Below are 26,657 nucleotides of genomic sequence, written 5' to 3' on the forward strand. Positions count from 1 at the left end.
AAGGGAAGCCAAATCCAACTCCATACAAGTCATTCCTGTATCTATCGTTGTCAAGTGAAAATAGATGTTAATTTTCTTCATAATCATTATAGAAATAACATTCTATAATGTATATTGTATTGCTTCTTTTCCAGGGGAGGGAACACTTGCACAAAGTTCCCCAAAAGGCTAACAAAAATATCCTTGTATTTTCAATATAAAATAAAAGAAGAATTTGCAGACGCTACATATTGCGTGCCATTAAATAGCTCCTGAAGAATGCAGGGCATTGTCGAAAGCCCGGAAGATGAAACATGTCATGTAGAGCAAAAAGGCAAAGTACTACTCATTGCCTGAAAACACGCCATTGTTAAACTAACCCCAGTAAAGCGGCAATAGATATATATTTGGTATATGTCTACAATAATGCACTGCAGTAAAGAAGATTGAGTCAGAAGGTGGTTGGATCATGCACTCTATAGTGCCACCGAAGTGAATGTTACCCTTAATCATATGTATGTTTGCATTTGTGTACTGAAGATGGTGAATGCAATTGATTTTAAAGTTGTAAAAATGAGTGGAAACTTCTATGTTTCAAAGAACCAATTACGATACTCAAAGCTATTGTTTCCATACCATAGTATATAGAGTCTAAAAGGGGCCCCTAGGGGACCCTGACGTCTATGGAAACAAGGCGGGTCACCACACACGATAGAGACGCCAGACACGAGGTTGTATTGCCAAAGCTAGGGTTTTATTGCAAAGCAAAAGTCTCAGTTGGCCAACTCGGTCTCACGCCCCGCAACGTGTATCTCTAGACCTCGAGGGACGCAAGAGAGTGAATTACGTACATCAGTTACATATATACAAAATGCATATCAAACAATCAGCTATGACATGGTTAACACCCCTCTTCATTGGGTTTCTTTGAACTTGGTGTGACGATGGACATCTCCGGCCACTATGACACCTTCAAACATCTATTCTAGTAACAATTTGCAATTTGTGAGTGCGTAGGCATCTTTCGGTTATTGAATAGAACATGGTACTTCTATTCTTGGAAGCAAGCTACGTGCAGAGGGGGTTGCATTCTGGACCTTGCTATCTATCAGGTGCTATTCGCGTCCTGGGAGCCGACATGCTCTAGCGGGCTCAGAAAGGGGGGCCGTTAGAAAAGCATAATTCAAGCCTTTAGTGGTATTATTCTAACATATTCTACCATATAACGAGACTGGCTGGCAGCTGTGAAATGATTAAATGCCCTGCGGCTCTGCTTCAAGGCTACATTAAGGAGGGCGCCGGGCATTCTTCCTGGCGCTGCCTACCTTTGTGTTTCAGCAAACCTCTTGTTATCCTCTCGGCCCTGTGGCCGTGTCCTTTTCATATACAGACAGCAATGTTCCACAGTCGAGCAGTGTAAGCGGAAAATATACTGCGAAGCAATAGGAAGAGAAAGCAATGAGCAATGGTTAGAAAACAAAATGGCGATTCTTGTTACATCAAAATGGCTGTTCATTAGAAAACTCTAAAACCTATATTCTGTCGTATCGTGCATGAGACGGTTAGCCCACGGCCACCAAAATACGTTTGCGGTCTCGAATTAGATTTCTAGACTGACAAACCCTCCTTTGGCCGTATGCCAAACGTCTCATCTATTTATTGAAATCTCCTCTAGTGATGATGAATCTGAAGTACTTATGTCTGAGTCTCGCATGCTATCGTGGTCATCATTGCCTTCAGTAACATCTATTGCCATCAACTCTTTCATTACTCTCATCTCATTTGGGTCTGGGCTAGTTCGATCATGAGGTTGTTTTTTCTTTGTTATCATTTGCATGCATCCTTCCGTACATCCCTCAGTTACCTCTGCACAAACTATGGGTAAACAATGTATACAACAACAACACGTCAGGAATATTCCGAACACCACTACAAGTACTGAGATCAGCTTCCATCCCCAAGATCGTAATATTCCCCAAAACCAAGATCCTATTTCCCAGCTCCCTTCTCCCGTGGGGAGTTCAGAGCTTAGAACGTGCATTTTCTTTATTGCTTCAAAGATCGTGGGGGAATAGTCATCGATATAAACGCAACATGCTGATCCCACTACTTTGCAAATTCCCCCACGATCAACCAGGATTACATCGAGAGCCATTCTATTTTGCAGCGTCATTAACCTGATTCCTCTTTCTTTCAACGTCATGTTAAATAATATATCTGTTGTGTTTATTGTATTCTTTAGGATTCTGGACAGTTGCCTTATATTATAGGAGTTCACTATCTGTCCTAAAAATGGAATGAATGATTTCGCTACATCAGTTGCTATTAAAACACCTTCGTCAGTCCTTTTGACTCTAGTTCTGGATAATTTGGCCATGGCTGCTGTTTCCAAGAGGAATACTCCTGGGAACAATAGCCCTAGATAACATGTACCTCACCAGTTTCTGGGCAACCAAGGGTATGCTCTCTCTCCACATATAAAATAAACTGGATCACCTACGTATACTGGTTCTATTTCCCATTTTAGTACCACCGTATTCATACAACCAGTATATGTTCCGACCGAAAAAGATCCTTTCTTTTTCAGGCAAAACGGGACAGTTCTTGGGCTATAATTCACCGTGTAAGATGGGGGAATCACATCTTTGTTCCCTTCTGTTCTTACACGAAATGTCATTACAGATGTTTTTTCTGGCGGGGACAATCTATATTGTCTATTTTGTCGTGTTATTTTTCGTGTGCTTTTCCTCGTGGGCTCTGGGGTTATTACTTGTGCTTTATGGAAAATGGAACAACCCACAGGCTTCATTATTATCTCCTCAAACTCATTCATGTTGGTTCTGTCTAATTGACCCGTATTACTCTTATTCCACTTCCCATAGAACATTGCACCTAAAGATGTATTACATGCAGAACTTAATGGTAACGGCTGCACATACCACCCTATTCCTTTCCCAGCATGCTGCGGTAAATGGGCACATACCCAGCAGTTTGTTTTCTTCAGGATTGCATGTGTCATGTTCATGATTAATAATAATGTATTATTCCCAAAACCTTCCCTGTGTTTTTCTTCCATTGGGGGTAGGGTATAAGTGATCACCTGAACCGGGCTTTCAGTAGTGGATATATTAATTATCAGTAAAAACATTTCTATTGGGTGTATTGTTTCTACCCACCATAATATTAGGGCTGTCGATATTGGTGCTACCACGCTCATAAAGCACATTATTATCGTTAGTGTCAGCATACAATTTGTTTTACCATGCATTTTTCTTAAAGTTATAGTCTTTATAACTGACTCATTTTCAGCAGTGGTGGTGCAGGAGGAGCTGGAATCGGTCCCGGCATGTTTCTCGTCGTCCTTCTTCTTCCTTATCACAGTTTGTTGTGGATATCTCTCTTCGTCGCGCTTGCTCTGATGTCTATAAATTCAATGAAATTCTCCCAGTTCAGTTTTGCCTGTCCTTGCCGCGAGTCTTCAATTGTCCGACTTGCACAATTCTCACGCTTCTCTCTTCTACACCCCTGGTTCCTTCTCCGTCCATGAGCTGAACCAGAGGTTGACATAAACACCAAAAGAAAAAGAATGCGGATAACTTTGTCTTCCGAGGCAGCAGGTTGTATCGCCTTGCTCCTGGTATCGTATGATCCGTGAACAGTCCGGTGCACTTTCAAATTCAGGCTTGAAGTCCGCCTGCGGCGCTTCTGCAGGTGTTGGTGTGCGCCGCGCCAATAATGCAGATTCGGTCTTTGGCGTGCTGGCAAGTGCTGGTGGGCGCCAAAGGGGTACACAATTTGGTTTTGCTGGTATCTGCAAGGCAGATTTCACATTGGTCAGCAGTGATGTCGACTCTGCTGGGCAACGTTGGGGCACTCTTTGCCCTTCCCCCTCTTTGGCAATCGTGTCAGGCTTTGTTTCGAGTTTCACTTCATGTTTTGGCAGATCAGGTGGCTGCACACTGGCAACAGTTTCTTTTGTTTCCGCGACCGCTGTCTCTTTCCGGTCATCGGTGTCAGGCAAGACTTTCAGTGCAGTTGGAATCTTCTTGGCATGGGTGGCATGGATCCACGACTTCCTTCCATCCACCCGTATTGCCGTCTGCGTCGCCAAAAGTACTTGATAGGGCCCGCGCCACCTGGGTGCTAATTCTTTCGAGTTTTTTAGCAGCACCCAGTCTCCTGGCTCCAGCGCATGCCCCGGACTGGTATACCGCACGGGTAATGCCTCCTGCACCTGCTGATGAATCAAACGCAATTTCTGCATTAAAAGGCCACAATAAGTACTAAGCACAGGATGTTCTATCTCACTGAGCCGTTTTGGCTGAGGTGCGCACCATACATTTGCCGGCCTCCCCATTATGATCTCGTATGGGGAGAGCCCAGTTTTAGCCTGTACAGATGTATGCATGCATAATAGTGCTATTGGTAATGCATCCACCCAACTCAACTTGCTTCCCGCACAAATCCTGCTAATCTTTGATTTAAGTATCCCGTTGTGCCTCTCCACAAGACCGGCAGAACTCGGATGCCTTGAACTGTGGAATCTCTTATCAATCTGGGGACCTGCACATATCTGTAACACCACTGCACCCACAAAATGTGGTCCATTATCGGACCATAGACACGGGGCAAGCCAAATCTGGAAAAATACTCCTTCAACATTACTTTTGATGTAGTCATCGCTGTGCAGTCTTTTAAAGGATATGCCTCCACCCACTTACTGAATGCACAGATTACCACCAAGACGTATTTTAAGTTTTGGCACCTTTCCATCTCTATGAAATCAAAATGAACTACCTCAAACGGCATGGAGGGCAGGCCAAAAATTCCTGTTGGTGTCACTGTTCCCTTTCCTACATTGTGTTGTAAACACGTGATACAGTTCTGCACCAACCTTTCTGCATTCCTTTTTATGTTTGCGTTCTGCCACACTGTAGAAAGGTGCTGTATCATTTTCTTGGCACAGATGTGCGTAGGACTGTGGGCCATTGTGACCATTGCAGTCACATATGAATTTGGCAACATCCAGTTTCTAGTTCCCTTGTCCACCCAACAACCCTCCAAATCCAACTCAGCAGATCCCTCTGCCCATCCCTGTATTTCTTTGGCCGTAGCCTCGGCCTGCATTTTTTTGACAGTCGCAACTCCATCTTCTATCATACAGGGTACTTCCTCTGTCTGAACCGTCATCATCTTGGTATTTAAATCAGTGGCAGTTTGTTTTGCAATCCTGTCTGCAAACGCGTTTCCCTCTCCTATTTTGCATGTTACTTTTTTATGTGCCTCGCATTTCACTATTGCTAGGTGCTTTGGAAACGTGAGTGCAGACAGTAATCGTACAATCAAAGGGCCATGTTGAATTCTGGCACCATGTGATGTCAGAAACCCTCTCTGAGCCCAGAGTCGTCCAAAGTTATGAACCACTCCAAACGTGTACTGACTATCAGTATATATATTCACATTCAAATTTTCAGAAATCTCACAGGCTCTGGTTACTGCTATTATTTCCGCAGCTTGCGCTGAATTATAGGGGATTCGTTTACTTTCTACAACACTCTCTAGGGTAGTGATAGCGTATGCGGCAGTTGTCGTGCCATCTGGTAATTTAAAACATGAGCCGTCACAAAATAACTCTCCATCCGGCTCTTTCTGTGGAATATCACTTAAATCAACTCTCCCCTTGGTTTCTTCCTCAGTGACCATTAAGCAATCGTGGGGGGGTGATTCATTCTTCCCAATTTCTGTTATGGTTAATGGCATTAATTCTGCAGGATTCAAAGCGCTACACCTTATAATTTGGATATGGGGCGCGAACAAGATAATCTCATATCTTGTCAATCTAGCAGAGGTGAGGTGTTGCGCCTGTGTCCTATTTAATAGAACGTCTATGGCATGTGGCACCATCAGAATTAAAGTGTGCCCCAATACCATCCCTTCCGTTTGTTTCACTGACGCAGCAGCCGCCGCGACAGATCGCAAACATCGTGGTAGTGCGCGCGGTACAGGGTCCAGCGCAGATGAAAAATAGCCCCACGGCCTATTTCTTCCACCTTGTTCCTGTGTCAAAACCGCCAATGCACACCCTTCACTTTCACACACAAATAGTCTGAACATTTTCTTATAGTTTGGCGTACCCAAAACTGGAGCCGAGCATAATGCAGTTTTCAATCCATCAAATGCTCTCTGACATTCCTCATCCCACTGCAAAGGCATAACCGCATCTTTTCTAGTCAAATTCACTAATGGTTTCACAATCAACGCAAAATTACCAATCCATTGTCGGCAATATGAAGCCATGCCTATTATGGCTCTGACTCCTTTTTGTGTCTTTGGAATAGGCATACATGAAATACTTTCTATGCGTTCTGGCGTTAGTCTTCTCACTCCTTTCGAAAGTAGGTAGCCCAAATAAACTACCTCCTTTCGATTATACTGAAATTTCTTCAAACTAGCTTTATGGCCATGTGCCGCTAGGTGTGACAGTAGTAATACAGTGCTTTCTTTACAAATCTCCTCTGTGTCTGCAGCTAGTAATAAATCGTCTATGTATTGCAAAAGTACACAACCCACGGGTAATTCCAGCATGTCTAGCTGCTCTTTTAATGCTCTACTGTAAATACTTGGACTTTCCGTGTAACCTTGTGGAATCCGTGTAAATGTAAATGATCGTCCTCCTAATGTGAATGCGAACAAGTATCTACTGTCCTTGTTGACTGGAATACTAAAGAATGTGTTCTTCAAATCTATTACACTAAAATATTCTGCTGAAACAGGTATCATTGTCAATATTGTAGTGACGTCTGGCACTAAAGGAAATTGCGGATGTACTACCTTATTTAATGCACGTAGATCAATTATGAAACGGTATGGTACCTCATTACCTCCTTTTTTATAAACCGGAAGGATCGGGCTGTTACATGCACTGCCTGTGATTTCCTCTATAACCCCTAATTTCACCAAATCGGTAACAATACTCTTCAATCCTTTCTCACCTTCAACCGACATTTTGTATTGGGGTATTCGCGGTAGGGTAACACCTTCTTTTAAAATATTCTTTACTGGCTCTATTTTTAAACATCCCACATCGTTGTCATGCATTGCCCATATACAGGTTGGTACTTTACTTAGTTCCCCTGGTAGCGCTTCGGACATGAATTCTGACACAGGGCCATCGTGTGGCCATATCGCTAGAAACACTCCGTCTGCCGTGCAATGTATAACAGAACCTAGTTTTTTCAACAAATTCAATCCCAACAAATTTTCTCCACAATTTTCTGTTAGAAGGAAAGGACAATGTTCGGTGAATGGTCCTATGGTAACTGGAACTGGTTTGGACACTGGATTTATGACTGGTGTACCTGCGAACCCTACAGAAATATTCTTTTGCCCTGACAGTGGTATATTCGGAACTAAGTGATGGCCTATTGAATACTTCTGTGCTCCTGTATCTACAAGAAAGCGGTGTTCCTCATTCCAGACTCTCATTTCTACGTAGGGTCCTCTGTGATTCACGGGAATAGACACTGGTTCCGACTCCTGTCCTGGGCTGTCCTATTGGGGAAATAACACATTGGCCGATGTGTAATCATTACTATTACTGTAATACGTGTTTGGCTGTGTATCGAAAACATTTCCATTCTTCCCTCTATTTCCCCCACTCTGATTTCCATATTGTTGATTTTGCTGTGCCGGACTCTGGTTTGGGGCATTTTGGTTTTGGCCTTGGTTTTGATTACCTCCATTATTATGATGCTGCTGCATACTATTCCTATTTGGTCCATTCGCTCCTGGGTGTCCTCTATGCTGTCTCCTCTGACCAGACCCATTTCTGTTCTGTAAATGTGGGCATTGCGCTCGCCAATGTCCTTCCTCTTTACAATATGCACACTGATTCGGCCCCACTGTTCCCCCATGCATATTCGAACTACTCCTCACTTGTGCGTTCCCTCACCCTCTATTATGTCCTGTTACTTGCTGCAATAGTACCTGTGTCCTAATTAGACATTCCTTCAATTCTGCCCCCACCTGTTTTAGCAACGATAATTCGTTCACCATCTCCTTCTGCCCCGGCAATGGTAACTGCTGCCGTTTATTATGCGACCCCTTTTCCCCCTTCCCAGGTCTCCCGACTTCCCTACTCCTGTACGCAGGTGCAGTAAACACTTTGATAGGTGCAGTAAATGTTTTGACATAATCATTATCTAATTCATCTCTAAGCTCAAAAAGTCTATACACATGTTCTCTTACTTCTTCATCCCTCTCCCTACAGCGTGCTAATGCATTCAAATCTTACAATCGCTGCAGTGGTAATTTCCCAATTAGCTGTTTCCATCTCTCCACCAAATCTTCACCCATGCATTCCAACACTACCTGTCTTTTGTTGCTTCTACGAAAGTTATATATCGAAGCCAATGTTGCCGTCCCATCATTCCCGTCTATATACATCTCTGACTGTTGCTGCAATTCCACCTTCCTTTCCTTGCTGATTGCGCTGCGGGTTACCCTCGTGCACTGCCGTTGGTCAGTCCCGCCTCCTGCCCCCGTGGTTTCAACTTCACCCCCGGGAGGAACGGACGGTACCGAGTCTGTGTCTCAGGCGGGAGGTGCGAATGGGACAATGGGAACAGCGAGTGTCTGTTGGGGGCCTGGTTGTCTAGTAGGAAGTGTTACGTGCATGGTCTGTGGCTGTGGGAGGGCTTGAGCTACCGGAGGGGGAGCTTGAGCTACGGGCGGGGTCTGGGCAATAGTTACTAACGGATCTGGTCTTACTTCTGATCTTGGGCCTTGTTTTGTATGAGTCAATATATTTTCTATCAATTCATCTGTCATGTGTAATTCTCGTTGTGGGTATATCTTTTCTATATTCAACTGGTCACGCCTGCCTGCCCTTCTTAGACTCTCAGTCCACTCCTCCTATTCTTTTTCTTCCGCTACCTCACCTTTTGATTTATGCCTGCGTGCATGCTTTGCTCTGCTTTTAAATCGGAGCATTGCTTCTTTTCTCCAGTCTTTAACAGTTTCAAATGCCGCAGGACACGCTTTCTTTCTTATCAACACCCTTTCCAAGTTATCTATCCTCGCCATCTCAAAACTACTATTAATCGGCCACTGGTGGTCTTGTTGCCAAGTCTCACAGAATATTATCGCACCCACTCCATACTTCACATACATCTCATACGCCGGCGTTCCCCCAGGTGGTACAATTTGGCCGTCTTCCAAAGATTGTCTACCGCAGCGGAAAAACCCTGCTAAGGTGGACAATACCCCAGGCATGTTTCAACCTTCCCCTTGGTTAATCAACCTTACCTAGGGCGTTTGATTTTGCAAAGTCAACTCTCAACCAATATCAGGATGCTTTGAATCGGGGAATGACTCACCTGATAAATCAAGTCGTCTGTATACTGACGCACCAAAGGACGTCGTGTCTGCGTTTCTTGGCTTCTGCCTCATTTCGGGACCCTCGCCTTCTTGTTCTCAACCCAGGCACGTCGATCAGGGATCAGATGTGTGCAGATCTGCAAAGGAGTCTCTCATCACTTTTACAGGGTGCCCCGAACACCTCTTGATCTCGATCGTCCCGTCCTGGCCGTTCTCTGTCTTTCTCAATTACAACATTACGGGAAGGAACAAGTGGGGGAGGGTCCCTATTTGGGTGCCATCTTGAAAGGGGCCCCTAGGGGACCCTGACGTCTATGGAAACAAGGCGGGTCACCACACATGACAGAGACGCCAGACACGAGGTTGTATTCCCAAAGCGAGGGTTTTATTGCAAAGCAAAAGTCTCAGTTGGCCAACTCGGTCTCCCGCCCCGCGACGTGTATCTCTAGACCTCGAGGGACACAAGAGAGTGAATTACGTACATCAGTTACATATATACAAAATGCATATCAAACAATCAGCTACGACATGGTTAACACCCCTCTTCATTGGGTTTCTCTGAACCTGGTGTGACGATGGACATCTCCGGCCACTATGACACCTTCAAACATCTATTCTAGTAACAATTTTCAATTTGTGAGTGCGTAGGCATCTTTCGGTTATTGAATAGAACATGGCGCTTCTCTTCCTGGAAGCGAGCTACATGCAGACGGGGTTGCATTCCGGACCTTTCTATCTATCAGGTGCTATTTGCGTCCTGGGAGCCGGCATGCTCTAGCGGGCTCGGAAAGGGGGGCCGTTAGAAAAGCATAATTCAAGCCTTTAGCGGTATTATTCTAACATATTCTACCATATAACAAGACTGGCTGGCAGCTGTGAAATGATTAAATGCCCTGCGGCTCTGCTTCAAGGCTACATTAAGGAGGGAGCCGGGCATTCTTCCTGGCGCTGCCTACGTTTGTGTTTCAGCAAAACTCTTGTTATCCTCTCGGCCCTGTTGCCTTGTCCTTTTCATATACAGACCGCAATGTTCCACAGTCAAGCAATGTCAGCGGAAAATATACTGCAAAGCAATAGGAACAGAAAGCAATGAGCAATGGTTAGAAAACAAAATGGCGATTCTTGTTATATCATAATGGCTGTTCATTAGAAAACTCAAAAATCTATATTCTGTCGTATCGTGCATGAGACGGTTGGCCCACGGCCACCAAAATACGTTTACGGTCTCGAATTAGATGTCTAGACTGACAAGTCCGGGGAAAGTTTTGAGTTCACTGAGTGTCTGTAACTCGTGCAATCCCGGGATTCCATATATTGTTTAAAGCTATCATCATCTTTGCACATGTGTTTGAAAATGTAACATTAATTTAAACTGGAATGACAACACACATCAGAGAAATTGAATTTAAAATTCCATTTCACAATATATTAAAACATATTTTTAACATGTTTTAGTGAGCAACACTTTATTGTACTAAAATGTAAATTCAGTCTGTTTAAATATTCTGTTGTGCATCAGTTTCACACTTAACATGTAAAACACATTTTACTGGAAAATACACACACACACACACACAAACACAGGCACACACAGAACCACCTCTGTATCTTGGCTTAAGTTGCGGGCATGGTAGTGTCTTCTGGCAGTTATCCCGACAACCAGAAGAAATGATGTAACTTGAAGAAGCAACATTTTGACGGTAGGACCACCCTTGCATAGGGGTCGAGGACCCTGAAAGTGACCTCTTTTTGCAACCTTGCCTGACCTTCAAGATCTCAAAGCTCTCTTATTCTGGTACTGCACACTTTGGGCCTCATTACGATGTATGCCAGTAGCCATGCCGCTATTTGCGGCATGGCTGCCGGCAAAACCGCATCTGTGTCCTCGGAATGAGGACTTACCGGACCATTCCGAGTTCGGATGGCCCGTTAATTCCTCACTCGAGGACACAGACACGGTTCATTCCCATTCCCATTTCAGCCCCCATAGGGCTGAATGGGAATGGGAGAGGGAGTAAACAACGGGCCATTACGAGATGGCCCGTTGTTTGCTCCCTCTTCCCCTCGCGGGACCCGGTATGCACGCCTGGTTTTCCCAGGCGTGCTTAACGTGTCCCGTGAGGGGACCTCGTAATGTGGCGGAACGGGTTGAACGGTGCCGCAGCCTTTTACGGCGCCGTTTAACCCGTTCCGCCAGGGTCGTAATGAGGCACTTTGTGTCGATATTAACACAACACTGCACCATTCAGAGAAAAGGCTTTGCTGGAACACAGTAACATGGATTGGGTCCATGAGATATATCAATCCAACATCTTCGTTTGTACCAAATACACTTTCAAATCTGTAAAACGTGAACCTAAGGGCGAGTCTATTATTCCAAAAGAAATCTTGTGGCATGAAGCAAAAGAATGACTTTTGAAGTTGTTTTCATGAAAAGTGCAGCTATGTATGAGGATGAAGCTTATCCTGGGTCCTCACCCAGCGATGACTTGTCATCATTAAGAGTTATTTGAAATTTCATGGTAGATTGAGGACAACATGCCTGTGTAATATATATATTCCGAAACATACAGCAATAGAGTATTTGACCAGAGTGTCATAGAAACAATTATTTTGTCTTTGGGATTTTTAGATTGCTGCCAGACATGTTGATTCTCCTGAAGACTGATCTTGTGCTGGTGGCATGAGGTATCTCACCCTCTTCCAAAACCGTGTGTTTGGTGAAAGTGCCTGGTCCGTGAAATCTCCTTTCCAGGGGATTGTCCCCTGCTTTCTTTTGATGTATTTAATAGATTCTGGCATTTCTGTGTAGTCTATTTTCTCCAGTTCAATCAAGATAGTTTTAGTTTTGCTTTTGATCAGGGCGTCATGAAGAGCGATGTGCTGTTCAAATTCATCGTAAAAGCCTTTGTTCGCTGTGTCTCCTGTTAAAATCATTATCAGCCTCCTGCTCTGCTTCACTGCTCCATCAATGAGAGTTGCAACCGCTATACAAAAGAAAGGGGAAAAACAGCAGTTCAAGTAAACAAATAAGAGTTCAAAACCATGTAAAAGGGCGTGTAGAAGATTTCACATTCTATTTCATGGTGTGAAAAAAACGATATACTTGCATGCACAGTAAAACGAAGGTATAAAAGGTTGGGAGAGCTTGGAGGAAAGTGATACCCCTGCGCTGTAATTATGGTCTAGTTCAAAATTGGTTGTGTCCTGCAGCCGGGAACAAGGTTTGTTTGGGACAAGCTCCGAAATTCCCAAAATGAAATAAGGCACAAGTGGCGGAGCAAGCCTTGTTTTTGATGGCGCTGGACTTCATTCACATCCTTAGTTATGGATTAGTTTAAGGAAGGTCAGGAACTGAGACCCTTGGGTAATTAGGGCTCTGTGGGATCTTGCGGAGCCCTAATCACCCAGCCCACGGCCCCACAGTGACTAATCAGCCTCAGCATTGATGGACCGGTCAAACCCTCTAACTAGTTGATGATCATTCCTTAATCAAGTACCTCTATTGGCTTACCATGCCTTCATAAAGACTTCAGTCGAAACACGTGTTGGCTTTTCCACATGCAACCTGCACTGTATGTGCCTGGAAACTACGAGCACTTTAATGCACTACAATATTAAAAAAAAAATAATAATAAATAACTTGGAGGGTCTCAGTTCCTGACCTTTCTTAAAGTAACTAAGGATATGAATGAAGTCCAGCGACATCAAAAACAAGGCTTGCTCCTCTACTTGTGCCCACAGTAAAACTAACAATTAAGGTCAAATAAAACAAATACCTCAACATTAATTCTATACTTTCATTTTCATAACCTTCAACCACTATCGGTTCCAGCAATTTACATAAAAAGGAGCCATTGCTGGAGCTATTGATTTCAGCCAATGTATGCTCCCACAGTGTGCATATAGAGTGCCCATATAGTTTGCATCCCGTGCCTCCACCAACCCGTAATGTTTCCAAGGATGCTCATGTAACCACCATCCTGTGTAAACGCTATTGTGTAACGACTGCATGCCATGTAACTACGAAGCTCTACTCTGTTTTTGCAACCACTGCTTGCCATGTAACCACAAAGCTCTATTATCCTCTGTAACCAGCAATACTTCCTGTAACAGCGCCACAATGCCTAAGGGCTGCTGCACGCTTTAAACGATGTTAATAAATAAATACAATAAATAAATGCGTATATATATCCTAGAAGTCAATGTATAACGAGTTACTATGTTAGGCTCCCCACTCCAACACACCGTTACAGCCTTGTCTTTCTTCATTATGTCACACTCTAAATCAGCATCCCCAAATATGTCCAGTAACTGCTCTAGGCAGATAAAAGTGGCACTGCATAAGTGAGTACTTGAGATTTCCGTATCCTGAGTGAAAGGCCTGGACTTCACTTAGGGCTCTGGGCTGGTTGTCTGTGTAGACATTTAGGGTGTGCTGAATTGCATGTGCAGTATCCGGTCGAACACCAAAGAGTTGTTCAAGCATTTGGCAGAAGCCTAATGTGAAGCTAAATAGTTGTTTTGGTTGTTTAATGTGACCGTGTCACAAGTGGATATGAATCCTGTGGTGGACTACCTACCAGGGCGGAAGTCAGGGCCAATCCTACCCCAGAGGGGGATGATGGCAGTTGAATGGGTCTCATTTCCTGTCCCGTCCAAAGTGTTGGTCTGTGCCTGTGCAGTATCAGCGTGCATCACCGGATACCTCTTGGCAAAAATGTTGGCCAACTCCTCTTTCTTTTCTAAAACTTTCAGAGAAGCAACAGCCATGTAGAAAGACCACAGCCGGGACAGCAACCAATCAAAGCCTCACAGAATCCACTTGCAGATGCAACCTAAAGAGAGAGCCAATGACAGAGGAGCTTGAGCTCCTATGTGGCTTTCCCAGTGCTGCACTGTCGCGGTGCGCACAGAAGCAACATCTCTGTCGCTGTCCTAGACCACCAGGCACTTAGAGTAGAGCAGCAATCGCTCAACAGGACTTCACTTATCTTGGTGGGCACTGTGCCACAGTCCCCTAACAGGAACTTGAACACTTTGCACCGCGGTCCGACATTGTTCCAGCAAGGCAGCCCACACAGAGTAATGGAGCAGGGCTTAACCCACTCTTTGTAATTTCCTGAGATTGCAGCACCTCCCCGAGAGGGAAGACAGGGTCAGATTGGCCAGGGTCAGCAAACCAATAATAGGATGGGGAGGAGGATAATTAAGAGAACAGGAAGTTGGGTGTTGTTTTGGTGAGGTCAGAGGAGGACTGAGTCTCAGACCAAGAGACTAGCAGGAGGACGAACAGCGTATTAGAACGAGGAGGTGAATTTTGGAAAAGGTGTGGTATTTGTTGGTGTGAGCAAGTAGTACTGAGTAGTGAGTGTTTTTGCACGGCTAGTGAGTGAGAGTGCTAGATGGAGTCTAGTGAGTAAGTGTGAAATCATTGTGGGAGTGAAAGGAAGGTGAATGTGGAGAATTTACGTGGAGTCGGAGTAGTAGGATGGAGGAGAGCATAGTAGGGGGAAGGGGGGAGAGTTGGTATGGAGGAGGGAGTAATACTGTAGAAACATCGAATGGTGGAGGCAAGTAGTATAAGGAGTGAGGTACATTAGAGGCACAGAGGAGGAAGACCCATGCATTAGATATAGTGAAGGTGGATGGAGTTGGGAGCAGGAGAGTAGAGAAGGGAGAGCAGTATGCAGAGACAGGGAGAGGACCATCAATGTGTGTGAGAAAGAAGACAGGGTCGGGCAAAGTGTCTGAAAGGCACATACTCAGAACCTCTGGTTGCTACTAGCAAAAGTGGTAGTGTAGGACTTTTTTAGAAATTCCCTGGGAGATTGTAACTAGAGAAGGCCATACCCTTTGGATTATCCTAAACAACTAGCCTAGAAATTAGACAGTAGGAGTCAATAGTCTCTATATACCAACCTGAGGAGTAGGAATGCCTGGGTTAGGGTGGAAAATGCAAATTCTAGATGGGAGATGGAGGGGTAGTCCTAGCACTTTGCCCAAAACTAACATTTGAATCGCTGGGAGTTGGAATGTTGTTTCAGCCACCTGTGATTTAAATTGTGTTCTAAACCTGAAAAAGACACTGTTAACATTTTTAAAAATAAAGCACCATTTGAGTTGTGTCCTATGTTTCATTTGTTTCTCTTCATTCAAATCAACATTCCATCCTTGTTTAAAGTACACAAGCCAGTAAAGATTAACAAAAAAGCAGGGACAGAAAGATGCTGCATATGCAAAACCAGTGCTACTCAAATTCGCAGGGTGAAGAAAATACATTGTTCATGGATGCATTGAACACAATGGCTATTGCAATGTGCAGTTTCAATTGCTCATTGCACACTTTGCAATCTCTTGTGAGTTTCACATACTTTGAAATCTCTTGCAAGTTGCAGTGTAGCTTAGGTGGAATGCCAGTTTTTCGAACTTTCTTTGCAGCTCACATAGAAATGTATGAACAGTTTCTGTCCACTCATCCAGGACACATGGGTATGTGTGAGTGGATGCCATCTTTCTACTATTTTTAATGAGAGGACACCATTCCTCATTCACCAAATTCGTGAGGACTCCCGATGAGAGGCAAAAAGGGTTAGAGCAGAGATAATCACATGTAGGAAAGCCTGACATGTGACTGACACTGCCCTAACCCTACAAGCTATATGAAGGCAAGTGTCTGTTGTTAATTACACAAAACGTCAGACCAAACCACATACACTTACCCTTCCTTCTTCCATCTAAACTAGAGGGTAGCAGTCTCTATGTCTTCACTCTTCAACCCCACAGCTGTAGATACAGTACTCCATTTGTATCTGGCCTCTCCCTCCTTTCTGTTGGGGCAGACCGGCATATAACGTTATAATGTTATATGGCAAGTTCCCCCAAGAGGCCAATATGGTTTGGAAGATGTCAGCAGCTCCTTGAGCTTCCTGACATATAATCAACTCATTCCCGGCCATATTGACCTAGAAGAGGCAGCCTGCCCATTGGGAAAACGTCTGATTTCCAAACATCCTCCCCTCCTACTAATTTCACCAACAGAGCTTAGTTCTTGACTGCCCAATGCAGAGTGCTCACACCTCACCCGCTTTGCTTCCTCTGGCAGATGGGCCGGCAGGGGAACTGGAGAGATCTCCAAACATTATGTTTCTGTGAGAGGCCTCTTAGGCAGGGGCATGTCAGATATGCAAATGCCCTACTCGTCTTCATTAACTCTTGTGCATCTTTCAAGTTTCACCATAGCCATTTCACCTAGAAGCAACCTATGATCACCTCTCACTCATCATCACGAGTCTTTCTCTATAATGAACAAAAATGCACCTGAGTTTTATTTTTAATCAGGAATGCTTTCAGACATTAACATCTGCACTCCAGGCATGCCCCTCTGAGATATCGTATTATAATGACAAGACTAAGTATTCAGCTGGAGCTGGATTGTAAGAAACTTGTCGTCATGAACCAAATTGTTTTTTTTTCCCATTCAAAACTCAGTTGAATACTTATTCAAAGCTGAAATTCGGTACACCCCTGCCACAAATTTAAAAAGATTGGAATAAGTACACCATCCCGGTTCAAACCAACCTGGTTGTACAGTTCCCCTGAAAGAGGCTCCCTTCTGTCCACTCCAATACAAGCATATGCATTGCCATGCTGTGTTCCAAAGATTTAACCGACTAGGACAGTTTTGCCCACAGTTCTATCCCATTCACTCTACCAAAGGCAATGGTGGCGTTGACGAAGGCTGCATTTACTTGACCTCTAGATTTGGCCACTGCCTGTTTTCCCCGAAGAGTCAACATTATGCAATTCACCCAAGTTGACCAGACAAGACATAAACCAGCCTGCAGGGTGTGAAATGTGTACTCCACCCCATCACACTGAGATAACTTATTCTGTGCTGTTCAAATGTCGTAGTCCTCTGTGGGCTCTTTTCGCTGAGCTGGCCTGTAACCCCATTAGTACCTCTTTGAAAATGGAAACGAGGATATTAGCCTACATTCATAAGTGCACTCTAAGAAACAAGTTATTCAGCCTGTCTCACAGGTCGAGAATTCGTATCCATACTTTCTCATTTCTCAAGCACAAGTGCCTTACGGAAATATCACCCTGATCGAACAAGTTGTTTCCATTCATTTTCAAGAACACTAAGTATGAATTTAGCAAACATCTTAAATCAGATTAGCAGTTATTAATTTGAAGAAAAGTGTGTGTCCCCCCCAACCCCTATTGATTATGTACTGAATCACTGCCACCACTCCTGCTTTCTACTTAAAACGTTGTTTGCTTTCTTTGTACTTCTAGCACGCGGACCTCGCTAGAGAACTCATGGTCCCACCTAATACTCCAAATACATTGAAGTATCTATTCTTAAATGTCACCCATTCGACTTTATTTAAGACCATTTGAGTGAAATCACAGCTCTTTGCAAGGTCATCTCAACGAATGTGTACACATTAGTTTTAGTGTAAAAGTCACCAAACTTTGAAAAAGAAGAAACATACTTTTGAATTATTGTTCCTCTGCTGCCCTGTACTCTGGTACCAGAACTTTGAGCACAGACATCAGAGTCATTCTTTAATAGGAGTTTGTTGGCCAGCTCAGGAATGAGCTCACAAGGCGTACCCCCACTCTTGACTAATGCTTAATTTCTTCACTTTCAACGGCCCACCACCCATCATTTCACTAATGACGAGATACTCTTCACGCAGCTCGCCACAAGATACACAAGCTGCACAGGACCTGTGCTGAAGAATCTCCATCCGACCACGTCCTTGGCTCCCCACCGGTTACCATCAAGTGCCGGTGCCGGAAAAAGGCATCCACAAAGGTCTCTGCACTGCAGCCTAACCTTGCCAATACGTCCATAGCAACAGGCTGCGTCACCCGCACGCTCTCTCCATGATTCCCATGGGACAGGAAAGCCTTCTTTCGTCACAAAAACAGCAAAGCACAGTGAACCCTGCCTGTGACTGCCCAAACTCTCCTTCTAATTGGCAAGTCTCGTACACGACCGCCCGATAGCCATACTGATCAAACTCGGCTTAGCCCTGCTCTGTAGACTGCAAACCAGCCTTCAAGCATTCACTAGTTAAACTGACGTTCAGAAATGACTTGGTACCAGACCACAAGCTTTCTAAGACTGAGCAATTAACAAGTTAACATACAACATAGTTCAGCACCAACCAGCAATGGCACTCATTCTTTAAACCTAGCTGGACAGCATCACGCACGGAGAGAGCCTGCAATGGTACAAGTACTGGCAAAGTACTGACAAAAACCTTATCCACCCCAAAGTAGAGAATTACCATAATTATCACTTTATACATACTACAGTAAGCCCTCTGCCATGTCTACCCCTCTGCACTTTGCCAAAGATGCTCGAAGCCTGCCAGGCCTTGAAAGATATGCCAGTGGGGGGGGCAATACAATACATGAATCAACTGGCCCGCTCCCCTTACACTCGTCCCTGTACAACAGGGGCCCTGGAGCACACTGGCCATGGATCTGGTAGGACGGTATAGCACACTTGACCTATTAAACAGATTTGCCACTGTAGTCATGGACCACTTCTCAAAATGGCCGGAAGTTAAATTTGTAGAGTTTGTCCACATGGATAATGTCATAGGCTTCCTGAAAGAACTCTTTTGAAGAGAAGATCTCCCCAAAACCATCATATTTGACATTTATGTTCGATTTATATTGGATCATATGCAAGCTTTGCTCAGCGCCAAGATATGTCCTAGTCCTCACCATACAACCTGATATCCAGGGTGACTTGGATCCCTTTGAGGCAGTCCAAAACATGCCCTTCACTTATAGGGCCAATCAGGTGGCTGAAACAGCAGGCGAGAATACACAATCACTTCCCGCTGTCCCAGTCACCCAAGGCACTTCCCCGGGTGGTGCTTTATTTTCGTTTTTTTTATAATGTGGGGAGGCAACAGGGCGCCTCTCACTGTTGTCTCCACACCCCTTCAACCCCCACTTACCTGAGCGCCTCCTGACTGGCTGCCATTGAAATAGAAAAGGCACTAAGTCCCTTTTTGGATGGCGGCAGCCATGTTGGAACATGTTTTCAATGGCCTCCATCATCCGAAAAGACCTAGTCCCTTTTCAATGTTAATGAAGGCCGCCATTTCAAAATGAAATGGATATGGGCTCACGCACAGCTGATCTCCCGTCAGAGGAAAAAACAAGAAAACTATCCACACCCAGGTAAATCCCACCATGCAAATGGCTTTCACACCCCAGCTGGGTGGCAGACATGGGCTTTAATGGCCTGCAACCCGAGCTGAGGCACTCACTTTGCTTGGGCCTAACAAAGCTTGGGCTTGCAAACTGTTAAAGCCCATGTCTGCCCCTGAGCCGGGGCGTGAAAGCTATATTATTCCTCTGCTGCCGTATCCTCTGGTTCCAGAAGTTCAAGCACAAATGGGATTGATTACCTGCAACATCAAACATCTTCAGATCATACAAAATAACGCATTAAAAGCATCCTTAAATATCCCTGAAAAGATGATATCTCAGCTGCCAGAAGAAATGTTTACTGGCTGCCAATTCAAGAGTGCATACTGATCAAAATGTTGACTTTAAATGCCTCTCTAACACTGCAACCAGATACCTGTCCAGCAAATTTCTGAGATCGCAATCAAACAGACCCACTCGAGCCTCCCCCTCCCAATCCCACCTCCTATCGATCTGTTGACTCAAATTGCAAAGAGCAGGGGGCAGGCACAGCTTCCCAGTAGTGGCTGCCAAACATTGGAACGCCCTACCACTCTCACTAAGATCTGAAAGTTCATTTTGGACATTCCACAAATGCCTCAAAACATGGCACTTTTCACAAGCCTCATAACTCACTATCAGCGTCTATCATTATAAGGTGCGGTACTATGACTCTCAAGTACTCCTCCGCGCACCGCTTGAACTGCATGTCTGCATTATGATATATGTTTTCACAAAGTTGCGCTCACTTTAGCCAGTGCCTTGATGCCTCTGGGTTTGGTGCACTTTACGAATGTCAAAATAAATAAATAAACAGCAGAGGCATTCTTTAATGGGAGTTTGTAGGCGAGATAAGGAGTGAGCCACCTGGTGCACACCTATGATCTTGAATAAAGCGTAATTTCTTTGCATCAAAAGGCCCTCCATCATTTTAAAGAAGAATCTTAAAATGTTTGTAAAATATGAAAGTGTCTATATAATAAAAAGAAAGGAGAACATAGCATAAACATAGAGGGGAATTTTAGGGGGAAGAGATTAACAATAACTAGAAATAAACAAAGAAAAGGAGAGCAAGTAGGGGAACATGGGGTTAATGAAGAGCTTCCCAATGGTTTGACAAAAAGAAGGGAGGACTACAATCAAAAGAAAAGACAACATAGAAAAACACACCTCACAATTCAATGATATAGCTTGAGGTGAAATAGCCCAAAAAGCCATTTTGGTGAATTGACTTGAAATGGGATAGCTGCAATGGTGATGCATAGTTTCCACTCCCCTACATGCTGTTGTGTATTGTCAATTATTATTAGTGTTGTTAGGGTCTATGGATGGTGCTGGGCTAAGCAGAATGTAGAGCATTAAAGAAGGGGGCTTCTAGAATGTGGGTGATCAGGCAAGGAGTTCAGTTAGTTTAAGAATAAAGGAATATGAAGACATGCCACGGTGCTCAGGGTGTAGACCGCAGCATGTTGTTGCTTATGCCAGTAGAGCGCTGAGTGAGATTGAGCAAGCTTACTCACAAGCAGAGAAAGAAAGTTTGGCTGCTGTGTGGGCGTGTGAGAAGTTTAATCACTTCATAATTCTGAAGGTCTTTGTTCTTGTCATGGATCATCAAGCCTTGATTTAGCTGTTCGGAAATCCAAGAGTCAAGATGCCTCCCAGGATTGAAAGATGGGGTATGCGATTACAGGAATACGATTACAAAATCATCCATAAGCCTGGGAAGGACGCTAATCCAGCTGATTATCTATCAAGACACCCAGCAGACATGGTGGAAACTGAGATACAGATGGAGGCGGAGGAGCATGTGTCTTTTGTGTCATTAAATGCACTACCTCTCCAGCAATAACAAAGGAGGTGTTCAGAGAGAGAAGCCAAGCTGATCCAATGATTCAACTTACTCAGTCTGGGAAATGGCATTGTCTTGACCTGGAGGAAGGTTTGGATAAGGGAGTTGTGAAGGATCTTCGGAAATTAGCAAGGATGAGCAGTGAACTGTCTGCAATAAAAGAAGGAATACTTCTAAGAGGAAACAGACTTGTGGCACCAAAAAGTCTGAGGAAAGTATTAGTGATGCTGGCTCATGAGGGTTACAGAGGAGTTGTGAATACAAAAAAAATCTTAAGGAATCAAGTATGGTTCCCATGCATGGATGTTATTGTGGAGGATATTTTACAAAACTGCTCTGCTTGCCAAGTAGCGACCTCTAACACTCAGACAACACCTCTTCAGATAGTGCCACTTCCGGTGGGGCCATGGAATCGGGTGGCCCTTGATCTCTTTGGACCACTAGATGAAGGAGGATACTTAATGGTGGCCATAGATGCATACTTGCGGTTCCCGTTAGTAAAACAGGTCCGATCTACTGCATTTCATCATGTGGTGGTGGTCCTAGATGAGCTCTTTAGTGAGTGGGGAATACCTCAAATAGTCAAAACAGACAATGGAGCACCTTTTCAAGGTCATGAATTCAGCAAGTTTGCAGCACACATGCGGTTCAAACATCAAAAGATAACACCTTTGTGGCCACAGGTAAATGGTATGGCGGAAAGGTTCATGAGTACCTTGAAAAGAACGAGGCAGAAGGCAGTTGTGGGTAATGTGCCATTTCCACAGGCAGTCTCTCAGATGTTGAGGAGCTACAGGAATACCCCTCATGAAATGACGGGGCATTCTCCTTCGGAACTGATGATCAAATACAAACCACAGACAAAATTTCCCAGCATGGATGACTACACGGCTGATGAGGATAATGATATTAGAGAGAGCGAGAGATCAAATGAAACGATTGAAGATAAAAGAATGGGTGGATTGTAAAAGGAAGGCTGCAGATATCGATCTTCATGAAGGAGATGTGGTGGTAGTTAAACAGAAGCAGTGAAAGAAAACGGATTCCAAATATCGGCCGATACTGCTGAAGGTCAAAAGCGTCAATGGGTCCATGGTCACGGCAGCTGGGACTGATGGCTAAATAACCAGAAATGCATCCTTTTTTGAAAGACTAGTACAAAATGATTCTGGAGGGGAAGATGATAAAATGGATGAGTCAAATAAAACTGACGTTGACATTGGTTTAACATGGTTATATGAGGAGGTAGGGAAGATGTTTAATTGTGATGCTGGTCAAGTGGGGAGTGATGGTCAAAGGGAGAGGAGAGAGGGCACAAGCATGGACACAAGTATGGTTTTCAGAGACTGTGTAGATAATAACACAGGTACAGAATCAATGGAAATGAGCCTACAGCCTAGGCCTCAAAGAGTTGTTCGCAAGCCAGCTTGGCTAACTTAACGAATGAAATAATTGTTGTATTTGATAATAGTTTAGATGATAAGTAAGGGTGGAGGGGTTGTTGTGTATTGTTAATTATTATTAGTGTTGTTAGGGTCTATGGATGGTGCTGGGCTAAGCAGAATGTAGAGCATTAAGGCCGGGGCTTCTAGAATGTGGGTGATCAGGCAAGGAGTTCAGTTAGTTTAAGAATAAAGGAATATGAAGACATGCCACGGTGCTCGTGTGATTATTGATGAATTATCATAAAAAGCAAACATAAGACATGCTAGCTTCCTTAACTCTTAATTTGTCTATCATGTGCAATTCAAGATGTGCCCCTAGTATATGTTCCCTAAGCTCTGACCATTTGCTCAGTGCCAGCAAGATGGTAGCTGACTGCAGTAACAGTGTCCTCTATGTGACCCTAAAGGTGTGTGTGTGTGTGGCTGACTCAGGGGCAGTTGGTTATGGCTTATGCAGCACCAACTGGGTGTTTAAAGAATCATGCTCAGGATATATTATAAAAATCCCAGGGCATGTATAAGTGGGACCAACCATACAGCCACTACAGTTTACCAGTGTATAATTTGATAGTAATATGCTAGCAAATCCTGCACGGAATGAGCCGCAGACCACAGAGCAGATGTGGGTCTCACAGGCTACTCTCATGGTGCTCAGCATCCACATCCAAACATGCATGAGCAAGTCATCCAAATTCAAGATGGTGGATCAGCCTATTAAAAGCTCAGTCTGTATGGGAAGAAAGCTAGGAAACCGAGCAGTGATGTGCCTGCGAAAGGGATGCACAGGAGAATAATAGAAATCCCAAAACAAAAAAGATTATTACACTCTGTGCACATTCCTTACCTTCAGATCTTTTTTGTGGGTTGGAGGGCATACAAAAGCCTGCACAGGGAACAGTCTGGGGAACAGAGATTAGAGTAGTGGAGCAGCTTGAGGAGGAAAGTGGAATTTGTTGTGTAGGCAGAGTTTGAGGTGCAGGCAAAGTCGGTGATGCAGGAGGAGTTGGTTTTGCAGGAGATAAAGGTGATGCGTGAGGCAAACGGAGGAGGTTTTGCAGGAGTAGTTGGAGATGGAGGGAATGTTGAAGTGGAAATATAAGTAGAAGATTGTCAGAAAAGAAGGTGGGGAAGTTGGAAGGAGGATGGTGAGGCAGTTAGAGCGGAGGAGACTAAATAATAAGAGAGAGATGGGGACATAGTGGGAAATCCCATAGATTAGCAGACAGAGTCTCAGACAAAAACTGACAAAACATAAGCCTATTTACAAAAATGTTGGAGCCCCTCTACTTGGAATGAACATGGTCACATAACACATTACTTTTAGATAGTTCCTACTCAGGAGGGTCTTCAACCATGTTTTAGCTGACTGTACCTTTTACAGAGAAAAATATACATTTGCTTATAACCCATTTCCAACCCACAAAGGCAGTCCAGTACAAAAATGCTAGGTAATTCTCCTCTGATTAAGAATACCATCAGCCATGTGTTTCTGCCTTTTTGGGTGCCATAAGTGAGGTAAAGCTGAGCCACAATAAGCATAGTGAGCAAGGGGCCCACGCCTGGATTGGCCTTAGTAATATAGCAACCCCAGGTTTTCCAAAATGTTCAAAACCTTGGGAGCCTATTTTTTGTCGGGAAGAAGTGGGAGGAGGGGCAAGCATATGGTGGAACATCAGGGAGGTTAGAGAAGTCAGTTAGAGGGCCGAAAGTGAGGTTTAGTACCAGGTCCAAAGACACAAGTGAGCAATGGCTTAGTGAGTAGGGGAGCAATACAAAGATCAGTGGTCATTGGTTCAGGACCCATTGACAGGAACTAGATTCCAAGCAGGCCCCTAGACACCCTTCAGGCCTACTTCACTACCCATGGGAGAAGTTGTGGAAACTACTCGAGAAGAATCTGAAACAACAAGAAGTGCCTAAGACATTGTGGTGAAGCTATCCATCCAGTGCCCACCCCAAGAAGTCCACCGACCCACCAGGACATCAACCTCTGAAGCAATGTTATACATGAGACAGTGCGTGACATTGAGGAGAGATGCAGAGAGACTCTTAGAGAACTCTTTCTGATTTGAGAATACCTTATTGCCTGTTTGATCCTTTTTAAGTTGCACAACCTGGTACATAGTCTCAAAAAAGCTTGTGAAATTGATCCTCGAGTTTCCCCATTTGTGGTGTACACTTGGCTTCTCAGCACAACTTTAAGCCAATTTAACAGCCATTGCATACCAACGACTCTTGTAGTTTATCAAAACTATTAATTTTTTTATTTCAATCTACAAGAGACCAATAAAGGCAACTGATCACTTTATAGTGTTTTTCTGGCCCCATCTCTCAACAGGCTCAAAATGGCACAATGTGACACACTGTCCATCACCAAACCCATGGTCCCTAAGAAAGTGCATTGTCCTCTGGTTGATACCCATGAATTCCATCACTTAACATTCTAAGATTCCTCCTCTTCAGCGAGAAGGCCTTGCTAGATTCCCCTTTAGGTTAGAGCATTTACTAGAAACGTTGGCCTCCATTATGCACTGTATGGAATGTACCTGAACAACATCATCATCCACAGTATGGGCTGTGTACGAGTTGCTCAAATCTCGTACTACGATAAGGGACATTTCTTAGACCAAATGTCAAAGAATCTCTTCAGGGATTTCTATATCACCATAACCTCTCAAATTGTTACCTGGTGGGCTGTGTAAATTCACCAATAGAATGCCACGGTATCTTCATCCACCCTGTTTTTTCTAGATAAAAGCTTATTTTTAAATGAAGAACAGACTATGATCTCTTTTAAACTCAGCCCATTCCAAGCATCAATTATCACCACCCCATCATAAACTGCAAATGTGACCTTTGCAGCTACTTATTTGTTTAATTAGCACCCTTTTATCACAGCATATTCTATTAATGGGATCATTAAAATTGAGCAGGCCTGAGAAATTCGCAAATCAACTGATTCAAATGCTGTTCAAGAGCCCTAGAATGTCATACTCAACTAGGCATTTATCATCTCCTTCCCTCTTTAGTCTGGCCTCACAAAATAATATTGAACAACAACCGCCTATCCCCCTACAAGCCTACTCTTGCTAGAGTAACTAGAGGATGTGTGGATCCATTATACGGATGAGCTAGCCCATTTCAATGGGTCACTCTCTTGTGTTTCCCAGTTTTTCATTGCTTATCCATAAGTCACTTCCCACTTCTTTTGAACACTTAAATCTAACCTTGACATACTCCTCAAAAATGGATCAGTGAGTTTATGTTGATTTGGCATTCTAATAATCCTTATTCTTAATCTCCTACCAAAATGCCTTGATCTTTTGCTAAAATCTGATATTGGCCTACCTCAAAATTGCAAACTGTTTTGCCCCTAAATCTCACCATTCTGAGAAAGTGAAAATATTTCAAGATTCACATTGTTAATAGAACACCCTCCAAAAATGCACTTGATCTTGCCTATCAGCCCCCTCTATGAGGGACCTATCATTGACACATAATGAATATCAGGTGTGGATATTACCCCACTATTCACCACATGTAACCATTTTAGAATTACCTATTTAGTGAAGCACTTTCCTACTTTTGAAAGTTGGTGAAGAAGTTGAATACCTCATCTTTGCCTAAGTAGCCCCATATCTTCCTGCATCAGCTAATGGTTACCATCCTCAAGGCCTCCTCTAATCAAACTGTTTCCATTTATACTCAGAAGAGTTGCAATCCAACACTCAAACCCCTTATTTCCTCCCAGACTCAGCAATCCCTTTTGGCTTTAAGGCAGA

The 26,657-nt window shown here is 43.9% G+C and overlaps 1 protein-coding gene across 4 annotated transcripts in view; it reads right to left on the minus strand.

The window, feature by feature from the left end:
• Positions 1 to 9,720: 9,720 nt before the first annotated feature.
• The window catches only part of LOC138526335 (interleukin-1 receptor type 1-like), a 450,187-nt gene continuing 433,250 nt past the window's right edge, over positions 9,721 to 26,657 (minus strand). For all 4 annotated transcript variants that reach the window (XM_069636950.1, XM_069636948.1, XM_069636947.1 and 1 more), the window contains one exon: positions 9,721 to 12,344. In XM_069636950.1, coding sequence (XP_069493051.1) covers positions 11,986 to 12,344 — 359 coding nt within the window. In that variant the 3' untranslated portion in view covers positions 9,721 to 11,985. The remainder of the gene's footprint in view (positions 12,345 to 26,657) is intronic.

Source organism: Ambystoma mexicanum, chromosome 7p (assembly GCF_040938575.1).
Source record: "Ambystoma mexicanum isolate Mex_15411 chromosome 7p, UKY_AmexF1_1, whole genome shotgun sequence".
Lineage (NCBI taxonomy): Eukaryota > Metazoa > Chordata > Amphibia > Caudata > Ambystomatidae > Ambystoma > Ambystoma mexicanum.